The 10,831-nt window shown below is 36.4% G+C and overlaps 1 protein-coding gene and 1 gene segment (V, D, J or C); one reads left to right on the forward strand and one right to left on the reverse strand.

Annotated features, from left to right (window-relative positions):
* Nucleotides 1–1,334: 1,334 nt before the first annotated feature.
* Nucleotides 1,335–5,594, reverse strand: arl16 (ADP-ribosylation factor-like 16). The gene is made up of 5 exons (XM_048174902.1): nucleotides 5,408–5,594; nucleotides 5,241–5,293; nucleotides 4,730–4,846; nucleotides 4,069–4,184; nucleotides 1,335–2,560 (listed from the first exon to the last, which is right to left on the reverse strand). The coding sequence occupies exons 1-5, from the start codon at nucleotides 5,466–5,468 to the stop codon at nucleotides 2,392–2,394; spliced, it is 516 nt and encodes a 171-aa protein (XP_048030859.1). The 5' UTR covers nucleotides 5,469–5,594; the 3' UTR covers nucleotides 1,335–2,391.
* Nucleotides 5,595–9,309: 3,715 nt separating this feature from the next.
* LOC125258341 lies at nucleotides 9,310–10,576 on the forward strand. The segment is given in 2 exon segments: nucleotides 9,310–9,471; nucleotides 9,552–10,576. Coding segments are annotated over 2 exon segments (375 nt in total).
* The last annotated feature ends 255 nt before the right edge of the window (nucleotides 10,577–10,831 follow it).

The raw sequence follows: 10,831 nt of genomic DNA on the forward strand, positions 1-10,831 counted from the left end.
GAACACAAATTAATATATTTTTGTTGAAATCGGATGGCTCCGTGAGGCCTCCATAGGGAGCAATACTAAAAACATATTTAAATCAGTTCATGTGAGTACAGTGGTTCAATATTAATATTATAAAGCGACGAGAATACTTTTGGTGTGGCAAAAAAACAAAATAACGACTTATTTAGTGATGGCCGATTTCAAAACACTGCTTCAGGAAGCATCGGAGCATAATGAATCACTGTATCGAATCTGCAGTTCAGAGCGCCAAAGTCACGTGATTTCAGCAGTTTGGCGGTTTGACCCGCGATCCGATTCATGATTCGATACACTGATTCATTTATGCTCCGAATCTTCCTGAAGCAGTGTTTTGAAATCGGCCATCACTAAATAAGTCGTTATTTTGTTTTTTTGGCGCTCCAAAAATATTCTCGTCACTTTATAATATTAATATTGAACCACTGTACTCACATGAACTGATTTAAATATGTTTTTAGTACCTTTATGGATCTTGACAGAGGAAGTGACATTGCTCCCTATGGAGGCCATCGGATTTAAACAAAAATATATTAATTTGTGTTCCGAAGATTAATGAAGGTCTTACGGGTGTGGAACGGCATGAGGGTGAGTAATAAATGACAGAATTTTCATTTTTGGGTGAACTAACCCTTTAAATGTCCTAATTGAACTAAAGCCTAATCCTGGCTTAATTTAAGCCCTGTCTATGAAACCAGGCCTTAGAGTGTCTTAAAGGGTTACTTAAAGGGTTAGTTCACCCAAAAATGAAATCATTAATTACTCACTCTCAAATATTTTTGATGAAATCCAAAAGCTGTCTGACTCCTCCACAGATAGCAATTTAACCTCCACTTTCAAGGTCCAGAAAGGTACTAAAGATATTGTTAAAACAGTCCATGTGACTTCAGTGGTTCAACCTTCATTTCAAAAAGATTTTAAAGAATATTTTTTGTGTGTGTGCAAAAACAACACACAAATAACTTTTGTGCAAAAAAAAGTATTTTTGTCACTTCATTAAGGTTGAACCACTGTTCAAAGTTGACTATTTTAACAATGTCTTTAGTACCTTTCTGGACCTTGGTTAAAATGCTGTCTGTGGAGGAGTCAGACAGCTCTTGGATTTCATCATAAATATCTTAATATGTGTTCTGAAGATGAACGAAGGTCTTAGGGGTGTGGAACGACATGAGGTTGAGTAATTAATGACAGAAGTTTCATTTTTGGGTGAACAAACCCTTTAAGTATTTACTCCTACTGATTGTAGGCTCAAAGATTCACTAGTTCTCAACATCCAACAGACATGCCAGTGAAAACCAAGAAATAGCTTATTTGTGAGGAGCGCAATCACGTTTATTTTCTCAAGTTGAAATAAAACTGAACACCTCAATATTGCAGAAAACAAGGTTGACACAACAGCCTCTTAAACTTCTATAAACAATCAAGTCTGGGTTGAGCTTGTGTCCAAAAAAAGCATAAGTAAGCCAATATCCTTAAAAAAATTCTGAAAGTTCAATATAACGGTTAGATAAAATAACGTTTATTGAAATTAAATAGTCAAAGCCTACTTGCAGTAGATGTGCTGGTTTCGACTACAGCCATGTCTTTTTCTCATATAGGAAACCCCTGTGATTCAGAAACTGCCTGCTAACTCGCCTGCATTTGCATAAAGTAGTCTTGTTGACAAGTTCGAGTGAGTAAGGGCAACACAAACACGACAGTACCTTCAATGTCCTGTAGATGACGATATTGCTTCTTTTGTAGGAGAAATAAACTGCTGCAGAAAAAAAGTTATGTGCCATTCGAAAGGTAACAAACAATTACTCATCACAAATGTACTGGGATAAAGAGTACACATACTTATTCAAAAATGTAGTCAAGTACAGAGTAAAAGTTGTCAATATCTTTGATAGTCAAAGTAGCCAAAAGATAACTTAAGTACAGTAACTCATTACATTCACTTAAATACAACCTGGGATGCATTTGAAACAATATTTCAAGACTCCAGCCAATACATTTTCTTTCTTCTGTGGAACTCGTGGGATTTGAGAGCTTACAGTGGAGGACAAAATCCAGGCGTTTAATGGTTGTGTTTTGACAGCTCATGATGACGATATGCTTTCATTGTGTGGAAAAGAGCCGCTCAGAGATTCTTCAAACTATCTATTCCACAGAGCACAGGAAGTCACACGGGTTGATGGTCGTCTAAAGACCACCTGTTCTACATTTCTCCACAGCTGTTTCTCAAATGAATGTGGCATGGGACTGAGTTGAGCAAACACAGCAGTGCTGAGATGACAGGAAATCACATCTTCACATCACATGTATCAGATGTTAACCGTGACCTGTGATATAACATCAGCCCGCAGTTCTCTGCTTCCACATCTATCATGTGTCAGAGCGGTTTGAGAAGAGCCAGGCGAGCACATCCTGAAGACCCTGTCCGGAGCGGCCACTGATCTCTAGTGTTGTGATTGACTGAGGCGCGGTTCTGATGACGTCATCCATCCTGAACAACGACTTCAGCTCCACAAGAGACATGGTGCATGGAAGATCCCTGAGGAAAGAGATGCACTAAATGTAGTGAGGAGTGATCGGCTTAACATGACTTATTACTGGATTTATTGAATTCAGTCAAGAGAGACAGTAAAAATGTTTCCAGCCACCTATTTTTATGTCCATTTTGGTAAATCTCATAAAAAACCTCATTAAAAAAATGTGCATAAAAAACACAAGCACTCAATTGAGGGATACATTTTTTATCTGGTGATATGATTTTTTTTATCTGGCTATTTTTATCCGAATAAATCTCTCAATGCATAACAACAAACTCGCGTGAATCACACTCAACAGAGTGTGTGATTGGATAAATGCACTAACCAGCGGACCAATCACATCGCAGCATCTCAAATGTTGGTTTGGTCGCTCTGAAATGCCTGAGCCAAAGTCTGTCATCAAAATGATTTGCTTTAAAGGGTTAGTTCACCCAAAAATGAAATTTCTGTCATTAGTTACTCACTCTCATGTCATTCTACACCCGTAAAACCTTTGTTCATCTTCAGAACACAAATTAAGATATTTTTGATGAAATCAGAGGGGTTTTTTTCATCCCCTTATAGGATGCAACATAATTACCACATTCAAGGTCCTGAAAGGTACTAAAGACATTGTTAAAACAGTCGACGTGAATACAGTGGTTCAACCTTAATTTTATGAAGCATCGAGAATGCTTTCTGTGCGCAAAAACAAAACAAAAAAACCGACTTTATTCAACAAATTCGTCTCTTCCCTGTCATTCTCATACACTGTTTATGTTCAGCGCTTCCAGGTTCTACATCCGAATGCTGGCTCAGTATTGGCCGACACTGATCACGTGATCAGCATGATACATGTGTGTAATGCTGATGCAGGAGCCAGCCAATAACGAGTCAGCATTCAGATGTAGTTTTGTTTTTGGGCACAGAAAGTATTCTTGTCGCTTCATAAAATTAGGTTTGAACCACTGTAGTCACGTCGACTGTTTTAACAATGTCTTTAGTACCTTTCAGGACCTTGAATGTGGTAATTTCATTGCCTTCTATGGGGGACAAGAAAAAAACCTCCTGGATTTCATCAAAAATATCTTAATTTGTGTTCTGAAGATGAACAAAGGTCTTACAGGTGTGGAACGACATGAGGGTGAGTAATAAATGACAGAAATTTCATTTTTTGTGTGAACTAAACCTTTAACTCCCTCTCAGAAGCGTCTCACATGATTGAGATCTCAAACACCAGCATCCAAACGCAAGATAACATGACAGAGTTGATTTGATGTTTCGATTTTGCTCATAAAGACGCAAGTCATTTATGATTTAGGAAATAAGAACTTCAGTTTCTTCCCCGATTGCAGCAACTTCCATTTTTATTTACAGATATTTTGCACCAATTTCCCAGGAAGTGCTGATTTTGTTCTCTTGGACACATCAAACGCTGCTTTAATCTCAAATGTTTTCTGCGATATTCCAATTTTGCACACAAGCTAAATTCGCAGCTTTGGATGAAACATAGCGAGTGATTTCAGCTGACCTCTTGTTGAAGAGTACGAGAACAGCAGCGGAGTGAAGCGGCTCCGCAGACAGGACCGACAGCAGCTGTACGCAGGACGAGGAAATCTGGGCAATGTTGGCAGAGTCCACCACAAACTACAATGCATAAAGAACAAACGAATATCAATAGTGATGGACAACATGATCATACTGTAAATGTACCTCCAGTCTCTCTCCAGCACTCTCAAAGCAATGAAGAGAAAACCAGCAAGAACAGAAACAATCTTCACGTCCAGTGGATCCTAATCGAGGGATTCTGGTCCAACAAGAAAACCTTCTGTCACACCTCAATCTTCAACAGGACTGTTTCAACATGTTTATATACTAATACATTCATAATAACTCATAACACATATGGATTTATGGGAATTGAGCAGTGACCAAAAATGTTAAGCAAATCAAACCTCTATTTTGGCTTCTGTATTATTATATATTTATAAAACATATTTTTTTTCTCTTTCAATTTTTCCCTGTCATATTTAACTTTAGGTCTTAATTTTGTGAATTCATTTTTTACCTTACATTTTGTACAGGATCAAAAGCAGATGGAAAGGTGTAACATTTGACACATTTCAAGAGGACCAGCTTCTCTTGAAAGACACAAACACAAAATGGCTTCTGAATCTTTTGTTGATACTCACTATAACAGATGTGCAATCTAAGTAGTATTTTGGCCAAATGGGCCCCATACAGCCTCCCAACTCTCGTATTGTTATCTTCTTCTTTCGAAATATGAGGTCTGTGAGGTTCGTGCCAACCTGAAAGAAAGAAAGAATAAGATATTTCAGACAAAAAAAAAAAAAAAAAATTATTTGTATGACATTTTCAATCTTTATAGTCTTAATACATCAACAATAAATCCTTATTTTTTTCATTCTCCATACAGGAACCTTTCTGACCAGTCCACACCTTCTTTCCAAACACATGCACATTAAATAAAAAATATGTTTTAAAATAAAAGACAGCATTTTGTATTATTTCTGTAAACTTTTTTAAACTTTTAATATACTTGAGGCTACTTTAGCTTTAGACAGCCCAAATCAATATACTGTCACACTCAAACACACTGTTTATCTTATTCTGTGTTTAAAATGTTCAAAAGCTTCACTTGATCCTCTGAACATCATCAGTGTGAGCAGGAGAGCTTCTCACCGTGGGAAGAGTGACCGGGGCTTCTCCCAAATCCGCCTCCATTTGACACAACTGTTAGTCCAGATAAAGAAGTCATATTCATTAACACTCGATGTGAAATTATAATGACAATCTATCAGATATTTATGGAGGCAGTGTGTCTTATATAAACAGCAGGTAAAGGATATTCTGTAGTCGTTTCAGTAAAAGCGTTTTTCCAACTCCAGTTGCACCGAGCAATAAACACATCTTCTCGATCACAGTTACTGTATCAAAATGTTTTAATTACTCCTGTTTCATAACGACTGACTTGATACAAGCATTACATGGGAGAGATTTCCTGTGTCGCCACGGCAACGGTGCTATTTACAGAATAAAAGTCTCCGTGTCCTGAATGATTATTTATGAGGGTTTTTCGCGCCCTCTAGTGAGCTGTAATATGTCGAAAACAATATCCCTTGTGAAAGAGGAGTGTTTTGTTGTGTTAAATATAGTTTTAGTATACTTAATATCATAAAAGTAGCCCTTTAAAAAAAAAAAAAAAAAGCGGTTGCAGATAATATAATATTAACGGAAAAGGCCACTTATAGCCCTGATAGCACACGTACATCTCGGAGACGTCTATTTGATGTGTGTGTTTACGTCTGGAAGACGTATTATTTAGGGTGTTTGCTCATCTGGAATACGTCTATAGGACGTATCCTGTCAGATGTCAAATAGACGTTTAGAAGACGTCTTTAAGATGTTTATGATTTAGAATGTATGTAAAACTGACATCTTAAAGACGTCTATTAGATGTTTGTAAACAGCAGATGCTTTCCAGATGAAGTAATCTTTAACAGACGTCTTGCAGACGTACATGTGCTATCTACTCTTTCATGACTGTTTCAATTAAATATACTTTTAAAAACTACATTGTAATAATGTCAAATTATTGTTTACTTTAAATTAGGCTACTTTAAAGTACGTTGGATCGTTATGTTAAAAAGAAAAATAGTAAATTGATTTTAATGTGTTGACTTGCATAGGCCTACTAAAGCACATGTCTTTTAACTGTAGAGTGTGTTATTAACAGCCTAAATATGTTTTAAATGTATTAAATTGTAACTTAGATAATTACAAATGTGTATGTTTAAATACATGACATTCACGATTCATAGAAATTATATTAAAAGTATGTTTTAATCTGCTATAAATGCTTGTTGTCAGTACATTCAGCAGGACACTTTAATCATATTTCAGAGAGAACAGAAGTACATAAATACATACACTACTGTTTGTCAAAAACACTCTTAAAGGGACAGTTCACACAAAAAAATGAAACTTCTGTCATCATTTACTCACACTCAAGTTCCAAACCTGTATGTGTTTCTCTCGTTTGCTGAACACAAAATAAGATATTTTAAAAACAGTTGTTTTTCCCCATAATAGATATTGTGAGATTTGTGACATGTCACACAGGCAAATACAGTTGTCCTCCACTATGGCAAGCCATTTTAGCATTTATTGCCCATATCTAGTTTAAATTAAGTTTAAATTTATTTTTGTCTATTCAAAATTCCAGTTCCAGTTATCTATTCTGCTATTGTGAATTGTTGTAAGGGGAATTAAGATTTCGACAATATGATTATGACTAGTCACATTCTTCCATTGACTTCCATTGAAAAATATATTTCCTAATATTTACAAATGAGTTTTGACTATTAGAAATTGTGATTAAAGATATTTATAATTGATTTTGTACATAGACATCTCATATTACAATTTAACCCTTTCGAGCGTGAGTTTAAAATATTCTAACTGTCCCCCCAGAGTGAGTTTTTTTAAGGCGACCGTTATTTTAGAACGTTTGCCTTTAATGTTTCCATAGCGACGCGTCTTGCTTGTCACGAGCGCTGAACGCAGCCACAATAACACTGTATGACAGATGGATCGCTATTATTTTGTTTTTCCTTGTTTATTTAAAATATTCACAAACTTGCTTACCATGTCATCAACTATCTGATATTCCGATCCTCAAATATGTGTAAGTGCGTGTGTTTTGTCGTTTAAAAGCCTTTATAAATGATCTTTATCTTGATCTATAATGCGAGATGGGCGCCGCCATCTTAGTTTGCCCCGCAGTTCACAGAGTCCTGTCAGTCGGATTTACAGCAGGTTAATTCATCCGTTTCTCCCGAAATATAAGCAAGTAAGTGGCTGGTGAACTGGAACAATAATAGAGTAAACTTTATAGTTACTTAGGCCCATTATGTGTGTCTGATATGAATAAATGTCGGCAAATTGTATTTGAATGGATTGTTATTGTTCCTTCCACTGATGTCTGACATCAGTATTTTATAAACTCTAAATATATTGTTTTAATGGTGCTTATGCGTATTTAAATGTCTGAAACCTTAAAAGAAACGTTATGTGGCTGAAAACACTGCATGGTTGTGATATATGACAAGAGCTGCGCGCGTCCGTCTCGCAGCCAGGGCGCGAAAGCACAGTTTGAATCTGGCAGTTATGTGATGTCACTGAACGTTCGAAATCCCATATGTGGGACCGTACGCCCAGGGGCACTGAAATAAAAATCCCATATGTGGGACCGTACCGCTCAAAGGGTTAACTAGTAATAATTAATTTAGAGATTTCTCTGACTTAATTACCACTAGTAAAAATTATAATATGAGACACAGTATCACTAACTTGTGTTTGACTCATAATCATATTTAAGATGTCTTTAATTCATAACTTTTGAAGATATTCAAAATACATTTTAGATATCTGAAATTAATTTACGACTAGTCAAATTAGTCAATATCTTGAATTGGATTTTTGACTAGGCAATTGTAATCTCATTTAAAGATATCTGTAATTTAAAGGGATAGTTCACCCAAAAATGAAAATTTGATGTTTATCTGCTTACCCCCAGCGCATCCAAGACTTTGTTTCTTCAGTAGAACACAAATGATGATTTTTAACTCCAACCATTGCTGTCTGTCAGTCAAATAATGCATGTGGATGGGAACTTCTACTATAAGAGTAAATAAAACATGCATAGACAAGTCAAAATTAAACCCTGCGGCTTGTGACGACACATTGATGTCCTTAGACACGAAACGATCGGTTTGTGCGAGAAACCGAACAGTATTTATATCATTTTTTAACTCTAATTCACCACTATGTCCAACCGCGTTCAGCACTCGTTAGTAAGGTCTGATCGCGCTCTGACAACTGAAGTGATGTCTAGCACTCATTGAAGTATATGCGCGAGACATCACTGCCGCTGTCAGAGCGCGATCAGACCTTACTAACGAGTGCTGAATGCAGTTGGACATAGTGGTGTATTAGAGTTAAAAAATGATATAAATACTGTTCGGTTTCTCGCACAAACCGATTGTTTTGTGTCTTAGGACATCAATGTGCCGTCACGAGCCGCAGGGTTTAATTTGGACTTGTCTATGCAAGTTTTATTTACTCTTATAGTAGAAGTTCCCATCCACATGCATTATTTGACTGACAGACAGCAACGGTTGGAGTTAAAAATCATCATTTGTGTTCTACTGAAGAAACAAAGTACCTACATCTTGGATGCGCTGGGGGTAAGCAGATAAACATCAAATTTTCATTTTTGGGTGAACTATCCCTTTAATTATGAATATCTCAATTTGATTTTTAACTAGTCAGACCTTTCTTTGGAGATATCTGCGTTTAGTTTTGTGACTGGAAGAATTTCAGTGTAGATATCTGGAATTTACATACTAGTCAAAATTACTTAGATATCTAAAACATGCAACATGAGTAAACCTGAGCTTCATTTACATGTGTTTTGTTCTGTCCTTTAGATCGAAGCTCCTTCTCCATAATGACTCTCATTTATATCTGTGTGTAAATTGTGTGTTTTCTCTGATTTCACTCTGGATGGAGAGAAACAGACCGAATCTTACTGACCTGCAGGTTCTCAGGAGACAAACTGCAATCATGAATAATATTTTCACGATGAACAAATATATTCTATCCATTTTCGTACTGTACAGCAAGGTTTTGCACTAGATATTACATCACATTTATCAGATGTGGGCGGGTCTATTGCAGGAGGTGGGCGGGTCTATCAGTGGCTCCTCCCTCTCAGAGCTCTTGACTGTCTTAAAGTTTCTCTCTCTGATCATCTCAGCATTATTCTACAGCACTGCTCATCTTTACACGTCACACGGACCAAATCACAAGATGATCACAATATCCTGTGCTTTCTTTACTCTTCTGACCTGTAAGTTTTCATCATATCTGATGTCAGATTTCAAGTGTTTTGACACACAATCTCATATAAAGCTTGTTTTTATTCTGCAGGTGTCAGTGGAGTGACTGTAGTGACTCAGAGTCCATTAATCACAGTCAATAAAGGACAAACGGCTAAAATGGACTGTAATCTGGGAACAGTAACTGGTTCTGCTGCTAGATGGTACAAACAGACTCCAGGAGGAGTTCCTCAGTTTGTATTAATATTTCACCATACCTGGAGCTCTCCAACATATGGATCTGGTTTCTCTGCTCCTAAATTCACATCAACACATTCATCTAAATCAGATTATAGTCTGATCATCAATAATGTGGATGTTGGTGATTCTGCAGTGTATTACTGTAAGACATGGGACAGCTCTGTTAATGAGTACGTATCACAGTGATTCACAGCATGACAAAAACCTCCTCACTGCTCACATTCACTTCTGCTTCTAGACAACAGAGGATAAGAGCAATATTGAGCAATGCAATTTTTCAAAAGGCTTATAAATCATACAGAATGAGTTTTTTTGAGAAAGTAAAAGTGCTGAATGTTTTCTGTGATGGGTAGGTTTAGGGGTAGGGTTGGTGTAGGAAATACGGTTTGTACAGTATAAAAACCATTACGCCTATGGAATGTCCCCACAATTCACAAAAATAAACGTGTGTGTGTGTGTGTGTGTGTGTGTGTGTGTGTGTGTGTGTGTGTGTGTGTGTGTGAGTGACCATCGACTCCTCTGACTGGATCAATAATGTGGATTTCTCATGTCAAGTGTCCGTGGGTTCAAAATTCACTAAGAAAAGTATCTCAAATTCACAGTGTTACTGAAACATTGTCTGAATGAAAATAACATAATGATAATATCATCTGGATTGTGTGATATCTGACAGTTGATATGACTATATACTTTACTCTTTGGTTTTGGTTCAGCAATTAAAAATCTTTGGCACTGCATTTGTTTGCATTTTCTTTCACAGACACGCATGACTCTCTCTCAGGATACACCTGCACAATGTGCCTCATCATTTTAGCTTTATGTAAATCATGATGTTCCTCTGAACTCTTTCAGAACTGAAACACACAAACTTAAGAAGTCACCAGCTGCACAGATCACAGAGAAATATGTTTCATACACACAAGACTATGATTTTGTGATTTATAATCAATGCTGTTATTTTCAATCACATTTATTACGCATTTATAACTTTTACTGCATACTATCAAAATATATCTGTAATTGACAATCAGGGAACAAATAATAATAAAAAAATGTTGTGCTTGGATAAGTCATTTATAATAACTGAATAAATTTTTAAAAAATGATAAAATAATTTCATTAAAAAAAAAT

This window comes from Megalobrama amblycephala, linkage group LG1, assembly GCF_018812025.1.
Source record: "Megalobrama amblycephala isolate DHTTF-2021 linkage group LG1, ASM1881202v1, whole genome shotgun sequence".
Lineage (NCBI taxonomy): Eukaryota > Metazoa > Chordata > Actinopteri > Cypriniformes > Xenocyprididae > Megalobrama > Megalobrama amblycephala.

What these genes read in the sequence shown, in the direction of transcription:
- arl16 (XM_048174902.1), bottom strand. Translation starts at nt 5,468, where the DNA reads ATGTGTTTATTGCTCGGTGCAACTGGAGTTGGAAAAACGCTTTTACTG. An exon ending in TAGATTGCACATCTGTTATA is followed by an intron (nt 4,185 to 4,729) that starts GTGAGTATCAAC and finishes TATGCATTGTAG; the next exon opens with TTTGTGGTGGACTCTGCCAA. An exon ending in CTCGTACTCTTCAACAAGAG is followed by an intron (nt 2,561 to 4,068) that starts GTCAGCTGAAAT and finishes CTCTTTCCTCAG; the next exon opens with GGATCTTCCATGCACCATGT.